General features: G+C 57.9%; 3 protein-coding genes across 3 annotated transcripts; all 3 read right to left on the bottom strand.

Annotated features, from left to right (window-relative positions):
• Window positions 1–111: 111 nt before the first annotated feature.
• On the bottom strand, window positions 112–5,979 carry FA10DRAFT_263832 (hypothetical protein). Its single transcript, XM_025520394.1, has one exon. It carries the CDS (start codon window positions 5,546–5,548, stop codon window positions 197–199), a length of 5,352 nt encoding a protein of 1,783 aa, XP_025380330.1. The 5' UTR covers window positions 5,549–5,979; the 3' UTR covers window positions 112–196.
• Window positions 5,980–6,028: 49 nt separating this feature from the next.
• Window positions 6,029–9,347, bottom strand: FA10DRAFT_263831 (hypothetical protein). Its single transcript, XM_025520393.1, has 4 exons — window positions 8,775–9,347; window positions 7,325–8,706; window positions 6,404–7,242; window positions 6,029–6,341 (listed from the first exon to the last, which is right to left on the bottom strand). Exons 1-4 carry the CDS (start codon window positions 9,252–9,254, stop codon window positions 6,169–6,171), a joined length of 2,874 nt encoding a protein of 957 aa, XP_025380329.1. The 5' UTR covers window positions 9,255–9,347; the 3' UTR covers window positions 6,029–6,168.
• Window positions 9,348–9,645: 298 nt separating this feature from the next.
• FA10DRAFT_298554 (hypothetical protein) lies at window positions 9,646–12,874 on the bottom strand. Its single transcript, XM_025524612.1, has 5 exons — window positions 12,849–12,874; window positions 12,171–12,791; window positions 11,802–12,108; window positions 11,158–11,703; window positions 9,646–11,100 (listed from the first exon to the last, which is right to left on the bottom strand). The coding sequence occupies exons 2-5, from the start codon at window positions 12,776–12,778 to the stop codon at window positions 9,742–9,744; spliced, it is 2,820 nt and encodes a 939-aa protein (XP_025380328.1). The 5' UTR covers window positions 12,779–12,791; window positions 12,849–12,874; the 3' UTR covers window positions 9,646–9,741.
• Window positions 12,875–14,192: the final 1,318 nt, after the last annotated feature.

The raw sequence follows: 14,192 nt of genomic DNA, 5'->3' as shown, positions 1-14,192 counted from the left end.
GAAGGTGTCCGGACTCCATCAAGCCCGAGGAAGAAATAAGACTCCGAATTTCACCTTTCTCAATCTGAGCGCTGCAGTCTGGCTGGATTCAGCATTTAGCACAAGAGAGGACACAGAGAGATTGTTCGATTGATTAAGAGACCATGAGCAAATACGATACTGAGGATTGTTTGCAAAAAAAGGGAAAGATTCAAGGTCACTGCAGCGCACCTCTCGCACTGTTGCTACCGCTTCCCGCCCCGCTGCCGCCACCACTGGCGTCTGGGGGCACCTGACTAGCCCAATGTGCGATACTCGATGCTCTTGGATCGGGCAAGAGCCCGCCAGATACGCCGGTGCCAGCTATGGAGCCCATTGAGGGCATGTGGTGCATCATGGGTGTGCCCATCATGCTCATGCGTGGGTCGTAGGCCATGGGCGGAGACATCATCGGAGGCGCTGACTGCAGATTGAGGGCCGACATGGCCTGCGGCATCGTGTGCCCCATCATCGTCGACATGGGCGGCGCAGCAGGAGAGGGAGCAGGAGGTGACATCATCATGCCACCGCCTCCAAAGCCCATCATCGACATGTGAGGATTCCACGTCTGGCTCTGCTGCATCCGTGCCTGCTCGGCTTCCGCCTGGAGCCGCTTGATCAGGGCAGCCTGCTCTGCAATGATGGCCGCCTGCGGATGCTTCGCTCCCAACGGCCGGTCGTCGTCGGAGGACTCATCAGCAGCCGCCTCGGCCTCTCGCTTCATTCTCGCGAGCTCTGCCTTTTGCGCTGCCAGATTCCTGAGGATCTCTGCGCCGTTTGCATGTTTGAGGCCCAGTGGTTGGTCTTCGTCCGACGAATCTTCACCCTGTAGCACCTCCTTTGCTTCGTTGTGAACCGCCGAGTTCCGAAAGGCGGAGCTGCTCTTGGACTGAGGAGTGCCATCGGCACCTGTAGGACCTTTTGCCTTGCCGTCGTCCTCCTGACCAGCTTGCATGAAGTCAAGGTCGAGGGTGCCCAATGACTGGTTCCTGGCCTTCTTCCTTGCAATGATCTGCGCCAGCGTCAGCTCTTCTTCCTCGTCCGAGTCGGCCATCCTGCGTGCAGGCTGTCCCAGGCCAGCTGCGTAGTTGGGTGTCGCTCTGGCCCGCAATCGAGCGAGGGGCACATCGTCCTCTGAGGAAGAATAGCCATTTGCAGGCGCCTGCTCCATCAGCACAGACTGTCTGGCCCGCTCAAAGGCCTTGGCTCGACGCTGAGCCTCATCGCCCGACTCTTCGTCTGCGCTCGCCTCTCGTTCCTCCTCCTCTTCCTCCTCCATGACCGTTGTATGGTCGATCGGCACGTCCAGCACAGGCGGATCGACTGGCGTTTGGCTCCTCGGCGGATCGCTCTGCAGTGGCTCCTCTTCATACTGAATAGGCTCCTCTGTTTCGTCCCTGATCGGCCCACTCAACCCCGGTATGGGGGCACTGATCTCAAAGATCTGCTCTCCCTTCTTGCTCTTCTTGTTCTTCTTTTTCTCCTTCTTCTCCTTCTTTTGCCTCTCTCGCTCCATCCTCTCTTCTTCTGCCCTTCTGAACTCTTCCTCTGCCCGCCGCTTGATCTCGGCTTCCTTGGCTTCCTCGTCTCGCCGCTTCGCCATCTCCCTGCTCCACAGCATGTCCGTGCCAAAGGCCGCTTGCATCCTCTCCCTCGTGTCGTTGTAGCCGAGCGGATTCTCACGGAAGGTGCGTGCGGCCGTGCTGGCGGCCGCCATCGACTTGTCGTCGCCCACCAATGCAGACTGCGCCTCGAGCCTGTTCATCTCCTCGAGCTCGACCTGGCCATAGAAGCGGTTCTTGGACTGCACCGTCTTCTTTCTCTCTTCGGCCACGTCCAACAGGCTCTTGCCAAACAGCTTGCCAGCGGGCTTCTGCTGGTCCAGCCATCTCCGCTCGTCTTCGCTGTTCCAACTACCCTCTCCGTCTGATGAAGAGGCGCCCCCAAGATCGTCGTCGGTGAAGAAGTCGTCGCTGTCCGTCGCGCTCAAGTCGAGGTCTTCATCGGGGCTCATCTCCTCGACACCGACCTCTTCGTAGCTCAAGCCGTTGTCCTGTGCCTCTTGACGCTTCTTGCGCCGCTCTCGCCGCGCGACCTTTCTCATGTGCTTCTCCTTTGCCAGCTTTTTTGCCAGCTTCTTTTCGGCCCTCGAAACCTTCTTCTTCTTCGGCTTCTTCCGCACGCCATCTTCGTCGGCATCCTCGAAGCCAGGATTGTCGCCACTGTAGAGACCAGCAAATGTCGCCAGATTGGCTACATCTTGACCGATGGCTGAGCCGGCCTCCCAGCCCCAACCCTCCTTTTCGTCGTCATGCTGCACGAGCTGGTTCCTGAAGAGAGCCGTCGTCGGCATGGCTGCTCGCCTGCCAATGCCCACGGGCGCCGCAGCAGGTACGGAGAGGACCCTGTTGGCCGCTTGCGACTGCAAAAAGTCCGACACGGTGGCATCGTGCTTGTGCCGGCCGTCTGGAGCCATGAAAAAGGGCTGTGGTCCGCTGGCGCCCTGCACTTGGAGCTGGCGAATGGATGGCGTAGCGTTGCGATCGTGCAGGACAAAGCCATCGGGCACATACAGCTTGGACGTGGGCCGGTTGGCGGCACCCACACCGACCTTGTCGACAAAGGCGGAGTCCGTCAGCTGGGATTTGGGGGCATCTGGGGTTCCTTGCAATGGGGCAGGCATGACGAGCATCTTTGGCAGGCACGCTTCAATACCACGAGGTTTCAGGGGGCCCTTGAGCGGCGGGCTCACGAAGTCGTCGTCGACGTCTTCGTCGCCGCCTTGCCCGGCGGCATGCTTGAGCTTGGAAAAGATCTCCCCGACGGGCTCAGCTGCGTACTGAGCCGACAAAGCTTGGACCTCTTCGTCCTTCCGACTGAGCAGGCTCCTCCTCTTGCTTCGGCCCCACCTGGCAGATGATAGATCAGGTTCTTGTTGCCCTCCGAAAAAGGCGCTCAGCGGCCTGCTTTTTCTCTTTGAAGACGGTGGCTCCTGCTCCAACGGTTCCGCGCCCGGGACATCGTCATCGATCACGTCAAGCGGCGGCGGCGGCGGCTGCTGCTGCTTCAGAGCAAAGTCCATCAAGGCTGCCGTGAGCCTCCTCGATGGCTCGCCCTTCTTCTTTCTCTCGTGCTCCTCCTCCTCCTCCTTTTCCCTCTCCGGGCTGAGAATCTTCTTGAAATGCATACTCTCGTACAAGACCAGCTCGGCATCCTCGTCGGGCAGGCCTGTATTGTCGACCTGCATTCCCGTGATGCCGTACGAGTCCGGGAAATTCTGCCTGGCCGCAGCCTGGAGTTGCTTCGTGCTCAGCCCCCCTTGCTGCTGGTATTGCTGTTGACCGTCGTATGCCGTGCCTTGATGATGCTGCTGCTGCTGCTGCTGCTGCTGCTGCTGCTGCTGACGAGCAGCCTCATAGGGGTCCGAGGGGAGCTGCATCAGACGAGCCATGGGACTGTTCATCATCATTGGATACGGGCTCGGGCCGAGCGAGAACATGCCGAAGGGATCATCGACGTTGGTGATGGGAGCACGGTCAAGGATAGCAGGTGACCGCGAACCGGCATCGCGTGGCGAGTGAGCAGGCCGAGGTGATGGTATGCCCTCCATCATTTGGCCTCCGCCTGGTGTGGGCGGCCGAGAGAGGTGCTGGCCAGGAACAAGAGAGAGATTGGGGTCGAACGCGATGGGCGTGGCGCTGTAGTCGTCCTCCCCGTCCTCGCGAGGCGGTGGCTGGGCTGGCGCGCCAAACATCATCGAATTGGGCCTCGATTGGGAGCGAGAATAGGAGCCAACGCCGGCCATGCCCTCCAGTGGCACTTCTCCGTCTTCGTTGTAACCGTCCTGGTAGTTGATGTATGGCGTCGAGTGAGACGAGGGAGGAAAGTGAGGCTGAGCGTCATGGTCGTCCTCGTCGTCACTCCACCTTTCGCCAGTAATGCCAAAGCTCGACGTCCTGCGCTTCTCGTCCGCATGGTGCTCCCCGAGCTCCTCGCGCCTTGTCTGCACCGACACACTGCCCTGTTTGAGCGACTCGGCGGGCTCCAGGCCAGAAGACTCTCTCGTGATGGTGTCGAGTCCCTTTAGCGACGTCGATACTGAGGGCATCTGCGACATGTTGCCGCTCTCCGACATGTTGCCGCTCTCCTCCTCGCCGTCCTCGTGCTGAGCGGCGGACGACGAAATGTGGCGGTCGACGTCGTCCTGCGTCGCCATGGGCCCCGGTCCGTCCCACTGGCTTGGTGGCAGATTCTCTTGCCTCTCCCTGTACAGCTTGATACGCGCCAGCAGGGCCGGGTCTGGGTCATGGCTCTGCTTCCTCTTGCTGCTGATGCTGGGGCCTGTCCCACCGTCGCTTCCCGTGCGAGCCATATCGACGGAGTTCTGGCCACTCATGGATCTGCCATGCCTGCCAGCATCAGATGCCGGTCCTGCCACTGAAGAGGCCGTCTCGATGCCCACGATGCTGCCAGCTCTGCTGCCGGCTCGGCTGCCCGCCCTGCTCCTTCTGCCCGATGCAGCAATCTTGTCCTTTGCCTCCTGACTCAAGAATTTGTCGACGCCCCATTCGCTCAGCGCCTCTTCCTCGGGCTCTCCTTGCCCGTCATGAATGCCCTCTTCGCCTTCGCCGTCGTTGTCGTCGTCGTCGTCTCCAAGCATACCTGCGTCCGACCCGCCGAAGCGCTCAGCACTTGCGATGCTCAGTGCGCTCTGCGGCCTTCCCGAGCTGAGGGCGCTGCCCGGCCTGCTCTGCGAATAGGCTGAAGATGCGCCAGGATACCCACTGCCATAGGCAGACTGCTGTTGCCTCCTCTTTTCCGTTGGCAGCTTGACACCCAGAAAGTCGACGCTAGAAGGCGGCCTGGGCGAGCCGTCGGCATTGAGGAGCCTCGAGAGCCTCGACGCATTGCTACCCGTCCTTGCGCGCGTCCTCGGGCCCGTGGTCCGCAGCTCCTCGACGCTCGGCACACTGGCCTCGTCGCGGTAGGGAGCAAAGATTGCGCTCTGCGACGCCAGCTTTGGCTGCGGCGGCGGCGGAGGGTAGGGCGTGTTGGCATCGTAGTTTGGGTTCTGCCTCGCGAGGCGCAACGCCGCCTCGGCAATACGCGCATGCTCGAGAATGTCGTCGTTGTCGCACTCGACGAGCGCAGCGGCAAGCTGGAGGCGAGCATTGACCTTTTTCGAAATCTTTGCCTTTTTGGTCTTCTTCTGGCCCATGCTCATTGCTGAATCAAGGGGCGGCACCCCCTCGCCTGGTCCATCGATGCGAGAGAGCATGCTCGCTCGTGGACTCGTCGCCGCGTCCAGCTCACCGAGGTTGTGGTGCGACAGGCGCTGAGGACCACCGCCGCCGGCCAGGGCGCCCCCGGGCAGGAGAACAGAGGGTACATTTTGCGGCCACTGGTGCTGTTGCTGCGACGACGACGAAGAGAGGGCCCGCTGGTGCTGCTGGTGGTCGGACGCCTGCGACTGGGTCAAGGAGCCTCGAATGCCAATGTCCTGCGCCCGCTGAAAGGCCGGGAACGGCATGCTTGCCGTGGGGCTCCTCTGTCAGGCCGCGCGCGCAGGGCACACTTCGACGTGTGTGCGTGCGTACTGGCTCTTTGCGCAGACAGCGTCTCAAGAAGCCTTTGTCGCCCTCCTCGTCGTGCTCTCGTCTGGTAGTGGTGAGTCGAGGGGAAGAACAAAGTCCGTGGCGAGCTGGACTCAGGGTCTACACTACACCAGGTACGTGCTTCTAAAGTTGGAAAATGAAACGTTGTCGGACTTCCTTCTCGCTGCAGCTGTCGCCTGCGCAGCGGATCGAGGCTTGTCACGGGGGCCAGCTCGCTGGGCGCAGCAAGTAGTTGCGTATGTCTGTCAACCTTCTTTTCCCAAGCTTGAGGAGATGGAGGGAGTAGATCTCCGCTGGCGGTGCTTCGTTGTTTCTCGCCGCCGATCTGTCTCTTACTGTGCCTAGGAAGACAGCACAGCTGACACGACACACACCAAAAAAAAAACTGAACCAGATGAGATGGAAAAAATAGAGCTTATTTGGCTCGATGCAGGGAGGTGACGCGAAATCGTTTATGCTACACTACAACAACATTCTTTTAAAAGGGAGCGAAAGGCCAGCGATCTGAACCACCTGAATCGAGGGCAGTAATTATCTACGGCTCCTTGTCGAGCCTGTCCCTGGCTTCGTTCAGCCGCTGGCTGTCAGCCATGAGCGTCGTCAGGAGAAAGTCGCCAAATTGAACATCGGTCCAGTAGCCTGCGTGCGACCACAGGAATTCCATGTACTGGTTCGTCAGCAGCGAGGGCTGGGGCGGAATGATGAAATCTGTCCGAGACGCTCAGCAGAGTGTAGAGAGAAGAGAGAGGCAAGAGACTTAGTGCACATACCGATGGAGCCAAGTTCGTTGAGGGCCCTCATCCTTCGTTGAGCACGATCTCGATTCTGCTCTTCAGCATCGGCAGTTGACATATCAAACGACGAAGCTGTGCTCTGGGCTTTTCCCTTCTCTCCTCTCCTGAGCTCGTCTTCTTCTTCTCTTCGACGTTGTTCCTCAGCGGCGGTGGGCGTAGCGATGCCCTCCCACTCGCCCGCTCTGGAGCCCAACCTAGATGTAGATTCTTCTCGCTTCTGCTTGTAGCCCGCCTTGCGCGTCGACAGCTTCTTGAGCCACTTTGCGTCCTTTGCCTTTGGCCCATCCCCCGTCGGACTGGACGCAAGCAGGTCCAAGTCAGCTCCGTCTGGCCTGTCTTCGCCCGCGGTTGCATCTTCTGCCTCTTTGACCGCGCTCCCTCCGGCTCGTGTCCAGCTGGCAAAGAAGCCCTTACCTGCCTGAACGGCCGGTGCATCCAGGGCGCCGGGCAGCGTCCTCAGAATGCTCTTGGTCGCACGCGCGAGCGTCACGGTGCTCAAGTCCTTGGAGTGCCGCGCATCGACAGTCGAGTTTAGCTTGGTTCCAATGGGATCTGTTGCCGAAAAGACGTTGAAGATGCGATCGACGGCCAGGCATCCCCATCTCCCTGCTCTCTCGAGAGCTTCGTCAGGAGGGGCTTCGTTGCTCGAAAGTGGCCGCCTTCCGCGGCGAGCAATCAGCTGCGACTGATTGAGCCACATGAAGAGGGCCACGGGCGAGCCAACGAGATAGAGATTACGCACGTCGAATGCCAGTTCGGCACCGGGATCAGGCAGCTCTTTGAAGGGACGGCAACTAGTTGGCTGTTTCGACAGGCTGTTGAAGAACAGAGAAAGGGAAGAGGGGGGAGCAAATGGTCAGAAATTGGAGCCATCAGCCTGCAATAGAGATCTCTCACATATCAGTGGCCAGTGCCGCACCGAGGCTGTGCGCAATTAGGCTTGTCCGACCGCCTTGCTCGAGGAAGTTTGGGTTTCTCTGACAGAAAAGCCGGTAGATGCGATTTGACTCTCGGATGACTCGTCTTAGAATTTCTTCCTTGTGCTGCGAGAGATAGAGGGGAATGTCGAGCAAGATGCCGGAGATGAGCTGACGAATGAGCGGGATGGAGTCGGCAAAGATGTCTTCAAGAGAGAAGCGATTGTTGAGGTGCTCTTCGGTATCGTGTTCGGAGTCCAAAGGCGGTGGCTCAAAGTCTTCCAGCGTTGCTCGCCACATGACGGGCAAAAATTGGACTCGACGACCTTCTGCGAGCGCAGGGATACCTCCGCCTCCGACATCGGTTGGCGGCGCCCCGCTTGCTCGCTTGTGAACTAAGGAGCGGAGCGAGCTGACGGCCAAAGCAAAATCGAGCGATTTCCACTCGTCTGCCAGCTTCTGTCCGATGCCGTGCCAGACGAGAACGAGTTCGATGGGCTCGGTATCCCGTTCCATCTCTCGTTTGTACGCTTCCTCGTCCTCTTTTGCCTCCGTTTCGGCCATCGTTGTAGTCCTCGCCGCTGCCGCTAGCGGTGTTACGTTCCTCGTCTTGCCCTCAGCCATTAAATCCACTCGCTTCTCCCCGATTTCTTCGCCTAAACCGGCACTCTCAAGCCCGCGCGCATCGGAGTGCGCCTGCGTAATTGGGTCGCCTGGTATCGCCTCCTTTTTCGACCTGGCCGTGCTGGACTCTCCTGTCCAGTTGCCAAACTTGCTCGCAATTGTCCGCAGCAGATCGGCAGACGTCATTGTGGTTGCACCGAGGGTATCCTGGCTCTTTTCCACAAGGACGGGGCTCTGTTCGCCGCTCTTGTCCTTCGGACTGTCCTGTTTCTTGCCTTTGACCGTCCCGTCCCCCTTGGGAGTCGATGAAGAGCTGGTCGGCGGCTTTGCGGGCATCTCGCCGGTGCTAGTCTTGAGCAGACGTCGGGCATTGTCGAACCCTCTGGCAACAAGGGTGCCACCGCCGTGAGAGCCTGACCACGCCGTGAAGATTGTCTTTGTGATTCTCGTAGGCACACTGTCCGAGTAGATTCTCGCTAGATGCGGTCCCAAGAAGATGGCATAGTAGCCCTTGAGCGTCTTGAGGGGCGCCTTGAGCTTGTCCTCGGCATCGGATCCAATTGCAACCGAGGAGCGAAGCTCGTCGGCGTACGAGGAGAGCCAGGGCTGAATGCTCACGTACAGCTCCTCGAGCTCTCTGGCGACGTCCATCGACAGGGGCGTCACCTTACTTGCATCGAGGAACCACGTTCCACGGAGGACTTGGTTGGCGCTTCCTTTCCAGAAGACGGGGGAGAGCTGGGATATATTGCGTGTCAGTAGTCGCGAGACTCTTTCCTGTCTACCCTTGGAGGCTGCAAACTCACCCTCAGGGTCCGCAGGTCTACTTCGAAAAGCCTGTCCTCAGCGACGGGGACTCTCCAAGTGGGCAAATCGACATCCGGGTCGGGCTTGGGCAGCGTGAGATTGCTGCGAGTCTCCTCTTCCTTCTCCTTCCCTGCACCTCGCTCGTCCTGCTCCTTCTTCCAGGCGATCCATGCCCGTTCCAGCGCCCTGTCGTCCCTCTGCCCAAAGACGTTCCAGCTCTTTCTATCTGCGACTGTCGATGCGGTGTCATCATTGGCCCCGCCACCACTGACGCTCGTCGCCGGCGCCGCCTCGGTGGTGTGGAGCCACCGGTGCAGCAATGGTGGCTTGGTCTTTTCAAACGTTGGCGCGCTCGCCTGCCGTAGAAATTGCTGTCGCTGCCTGGTGTTATTTGAGGCCGCTGCTCCTTCTGCCCCTCCTCTTCCCTCTCCCTCTACGTCTGCACCACCGCCTCCTGCTGTGTCAAGCGTCGAGGCCATCGTTATAGCGATGTGACGTTGCGATGCTGAAACGAGTCTATCGAAACGTGTGCTTCGCTGCGCGCGCCCGAAATTTTGAGAGGGGGATTGGAGTGCAGCCAGGAGAAGATCCGTGCGAGAAACTCCACCGAGGCTAGGGGCACTTGAAAGCAAGCACCTGAGCGCGTTCCTGCCTTTTGCAGCGATGCTCGCAGTGCCGCTAGAAGCTACCGTCTTCTCTCCTATCACAAATGGAAACAAAAGCTGCTCTTCCTTCCCTTTCCCTCTTCAAGGTTGCCGATTCGCACCTCTCTCGGATGTTCTAGCATATCATGCAACGTAAGGTCGTGAATGGGGATTGTGGTTATGATATAATCGTATCTTTACAGCTCAGAAGTAGAAGAAAAGGGTTGCTCATCGTCCAGCCACTTGGCTTTGCGTCTCATGAAAGTCCACATCCTCGTCGTCATGGCCAGTGTGCCAGGTGCTGGTGCTATGCCTCCTCGAATCATCCATGGTACTCAGTGCATGCGGCTGAGGGTGACGGAGGGATGGGACTGTGCCTTTCAGCAGCTAGTGTCGAAGTATCGATAGGTGGGAGGTCTCGTGGACGTTGAACTGGTGTCGCTGCCCCGCTGGCTTCCCTACCTTCGACGAGCGGCGCAATAGTGTTTGGCGTCGCCACACTGTTCGCGTTGGCCGAATTGTCTGAGAGAAAGGATCTCGAGGGACCTCCGTTCATGCTGGGCCGGCTCAGGTCATTCATCTCGTACGAATTTGTCGACAACATTCGCTGGACCACATCGCCCAACGGCGCCCTCGAATCTCCGTAGAAGGCGCTTCCCGAAAGGACAGCAGCAGAGGGTCCATCGATGGACGTCTCCGCATTGCTCACTCTCGATCTCGCATTTGGACCATTGTCGATTGTCGCGGTGTCTTCAACAGCATCATCGGCCTTTTTGCATGCCTCGTCGGCAGCAAGCTTTCTCTGCCGGACTTCCTTGGACCAGCTGATGAGATCCAGGATATCGCTCACGGCAGGCGTTGCAAGCTCGGTGGCGTGCAACCCCACTCCAGTCACCCTGGAGTCATCACTGCCGAAACGAGCAAAGAGGGGCACGCTGGCCGTGCCAAAAACGAGCTCTGGAAGCTCCTCCTCCTCTGCGTCTTCTCCAGTCTCGGCTGGCGCGGCGGCCGATGTGTCGTTCGCCTCCTCTTTGCCATTCTGCTTCTGCCCTTCCTCGTCGTTCAGCTGTGCAAAGAAGGCTTCCCTCCTCGCTTCGGCAAGGCTTTTTACGCTTGTCGTGCTTCTCATACTCTTTAGACTTGGCGCTCGTCTCGCTTTGCCCTTCTCATACCCTGCATCTCCTGCGTCCTCCTGTACCTCGTCGAGCCGTGACTGGCCGAGCTGACTGCCCGTCCCGGCACGGAAATTGCCGTTCGACCGAGGACTGGACAATGAGGCCGTGGCAGAAGCGTTGGCCACAATTCGACGCGACGAAGGGAAGACCGTGCGCGTCGATGGCATGGCAATGAGTACTGTCACGTTGACGCTAGCTGCCAGACGCTCGTCGTTCGCAGCTGCGTCATTTGCCTGCACCGCTCCTGCACCTTCGGCGGGAGCGGCTGCCGGCATTGCGTCCTCGGGGCCCGTCTGAGAAGCTGCCGTCTCAACATCACCAGGTGCACCATCAGTGTTCCGTCGAAGGAAGTGGGGCATATGGCGAGTCAGTCGAGGTCGTCGATGGTCTCCAGCCTCAGGTCGCAGCTGATTCGAGTCTGCATTGGCCGTCGCAGCAGCGATCTGTTTGCCGTCGTTGGCATAAATGACTGGGTAGAGATTCGGTGGAAATGCCGCCGAGACAGGCTGAGAAGAAATAGCAATGTAAGTTCAACTTCAAAGCCTTGCTGGCGCGTCGCTCACCATCAGAGCATCCCAACCATGCTGCTTGACGTCGCCTGCACCGACACCACCTCCGAGGGCGCTCTTTTCCGCCCTTGACGATGCACCTGCGATGCCGGCCCGTACGTCGGCAATATTGGCGTGCCAGAGCTTTGGCTGGGGAAGCGTGTCCTCGAACTCGCGAATGTTACCGCCTAGAAGCCGATCGATGGGACCGTCTGGATAAATTCCCATCCGACGAAGCCGCCGATTCCGAACGAAGATCCGTAATAGAACGAATGAGACGACGAGGACGAAGAGAGCGATAGCTGAAACCCCAAAAGCGATGAAGGGAGCAGGAAGAGAGGTGGAAAAGAAGTTAGTACTTGATCCTTGACCGTTGGACTGCCTTCTGATCAACAAGTGCCCCTCGTCGCCTATCGCTCTCGCTCCAGCCAAGCTCCGCGGACGTTGAAGCCTTCGAAGCCCGGCGGAGTAGAGCGACAGGTTGGCAATGCGACCGATGAAAAGCATCCAGGCGGCACTCTGACAGACAAAGGAAGTAAGATACTGACCGATGACGAAAGTCTGTAGGAGGGCAGGAGACGGCGTCGGACGACAAAGACGTGAGCCAATGTGTCCTTGGCACATACACCCTTAAATGCCTGAAAGAATCCGCGACTCACAAATACGCTCAACGGTGCATTCTGTCCGTTTCCGTTTCCCTGTTGACCCCCACCGCTGGGCGGTGGTGGCGTCGCTGTGTTGCTGTCGCCTGGAGGTGGCGGTTGTGCAGTACTCGAAGGCGCTTGACGCTTGTATAGAGCCTCTGATGACGCGACCTGTATAACATTGTGGCGATTCTTGGCTTCGTAGGCAGCATCAATCTGCCGGACCCAGTCGCCGGGCTCGTGCCCGCCTTCACAATCTTTCCACTTGCCGTCGTCACGAATGCACACCGTTTTGCCCTCAATTTGCAATGTTGCCGATTTGCTGCAGATCACTTTCAGCTCGTAACCTAACTTCGGCAGCGGGACCGTCGCGAGCACACTCACGTAATACCTCTCCTATGTGTCTCCTCGATGCTCGCTCGGAGAAGCTCGATGCCCCTCTTGCCCTTTACGCACGCTTGAATCCCATCTCTTTTCCAGTCGACCTTGTCGGTCACTACATTGAGGCACTCTTTGGCCAGATCTTCGTTTCCGATCTGGTCGCGGCCACCCTTGAAGATCTCGCACTGGACAAAGCTCCACCACAATTTCTGTGCCTCGCTCGGGCTGAGGTCGTACCTTTCGCCGGCCTTGGAGGGGTCGAGAGCGTCGATCACGCACAGCTGATGCACATTTCCCTCGCATTCCTTTTCTCCATGCATGCAAGTGGCGCCGAAGCAGGCCGACGAGTTCGGATGGGCGATGAAGGTGAGGTCGAGCGACACCTTTTCGTTGACTCGCTCGAGGGCGCGATCGAACGACGTTTCGAAGAATAGAGCATCGGGACACCTAGACATGACGCCCAGCGCCACATTTACTCTATGAGAAGAAGAGATTTGCGGGGCGACCATCTCAAAGGGCGTCTGCGATGGGGAAGCTCCAGCTATCGCCGCTGCCGCCACAACCACCGCCATCTTCATGTCTGCCCGTGAGGCAAACGCTATACGTCGCATCTTGACAAGCGTCCTGTAGTGGCAAGTCAGACACAACTCAAGGTGAAGAATGCCCAAGACCAGCACTAACCCTAGTGATCCATGCTCGGAAGGAGATAACAATAAGGGTGAAGGAGATGTCTGACCGACCAATCCGACTTAACAAAGTGGCGTGAGCGGGGTTGTCTGGAGATCGGCCGTCCAGGCCGACGCGTGCACGTGACTAAGGTGTCCCGAACACCGTCACTCTGATGGCGGGTGATGGCATTGATTTTGCCGGTGATGTTGACAACCATGCAGGCTTTTCATGCCTAATTTCAAGACGGCACTGAAGTGGATTGCTAACAATGGGACTCACTCTCCGAGAAAGGAGGAATAATTGTGACATTTGAGTCCGCGCGACCGGAAGGCAACCCCGGTATACGATGATATTTGGTGTTGAAAAAGACGTAAAGCAGTCTGGGCCTGTTAGATGCTTGGCGACCGTCAGGTGCACGGAAACTGAAAGGCGATATTAAATGACTGAGTATCACAATGAGGAAGGGATGAGCATCTGCTCCATTCTAGCCAAAGATCAACCTTATCCAGGATTGAGTGTCTGGCTGGTGCTTTAAAACGCAGCACCCTCACTTTCTTTACTCACCCATAGCGGTTTACCCAGTGTACTCAGCTCCAATCTTCTCACTCTAGCAACCCAATCTTCGAGAAGAAGAGACTATACTTGCACTTCATTCCAATAATCACTTCATCAACTTATTGTAAAAGTGATACCTCTTTCATCCGTACAGTCTCAATGTCAGTGAGAATCCTGCTTCGCCTTCCTTCACCGCGGGCGTCTTGCTTTTCAGAGCCACGATTCACTTCTTTAGTCTTCTATGTCCAGACGACCTTCCATTGACTAACCTGAACCGTTCTAATCTTGCTCTCCTTTTCAATTCAGACAACGGTCGATGGCTTGAGTATGCCGATTTGCATGTGCCCACAGAGGTCTTCGTCGTCCGTCCGCCCGTTTATCAAGCCCTTCTGGACAATCATAATGCCTAAGAGCTCAGCGGGACTGTTTCCGACCTTCTTGCGGGTCTTTTAGGCACTTACACTAGTGCCCGAACACTGCGGTCTAGTCAATTACCGACTGGCGATTGTGGTCAAGAGGTGAGTGCACAGCACTGAAAAAGATGCCGCTGTGCTAGGACTGTGAAAGCCAGCGACCAAGTGACAGCTAATACAATGCTCATATCTGGGGACAATTCCTTTCTGCGCTTCGGCGACACTTTGACATTCCACTTGCGTTCGCACAAATTGTCATCTGCTGCCCCACAATCTATTTCCGCGTTGTCATCGCCCCTTCTTCTAGTAATCGTTGTTCACAATCGGCGAACAATCGATCGCGGAAAGTTAGGTTGTTTGCCCGCTTCTATACAGGAAATCTCTTCCA

The sequence above is a fragment of the Acaromyces ingoldii genome (assembly GCF_003144295.1).
Source record: "Acaromyces ingoldii strain MCA 4198 unplaced genomic scaffold FA10scaffold_1, whole genome shotgun sequence".
Taxonomy (NCBI): domain Eukaryota; kingdom Fungi; phylum Basidiomycota; class Exobasidiomycetes; order Exobasidiales; family Cryptobasidiaceae; genus Acaromyces; species Acaromyces ingoldii.
This window is presented reverse-complemented; position numbering and strand designations above follow the sequence as displayed.

Excerpts from the sequence above, each read along its gene's own strand:
- FA10DRAFT_263831 (XM_025520393.1), bottom strand. The coding sequence starts at position 9,254 with ATGGCCTCGACGCTTGACACAGCAGGAGGCGGTGGTGCAGACGTAGAG. Across the intron at positions 8,707-8,774 it reads TAGACCTGCGGACCCTGAGG|CTCTCCCCCGTCTTCTGGAA; the intron begins GTGAGTTTGCAG and ends AATATATCCCAG. Across the intron at positions 7,243-7,324 it reads GCGGCACTGGCCACTGATAT|CCTGTCGAAACAGCCAACTA; the intron begins GTGAGAGATCTC and ends GTTCTTCAACAG.
- FA10DRAFT_298554 (XM_025524612.1), bottom strand. The coding sequence starts at position 12,778 with ATGCGACGTATAGCGTTTGCCTCACGGGCAGACATGAAGATGGCGGTG. Across the intron at positions 12,109-12,170 it reads ACACATAGGAGAGGTATTAC|CAAATCGGCAACATTGCAAA; the intron begins GTGAGTGTGCTC and ends AGTGATCTGCAG. Across the intron at positions 11,101-11,157 it reads ATGGTTGGGATGCTCTGATG|CCTGTCTCGGCGGCATTTCC; the intron begins GTGAGCGACGCG and ends ATTTCTTCTCAG.
- FA10DRAFT_263832 (XM_025520394.1), bottom strand. The coding sequence starts at position 5,548 with ATGCCGTTCCCGGCCTTTCAGCGGGCGCAGGACATTGGCATTCGAGGC.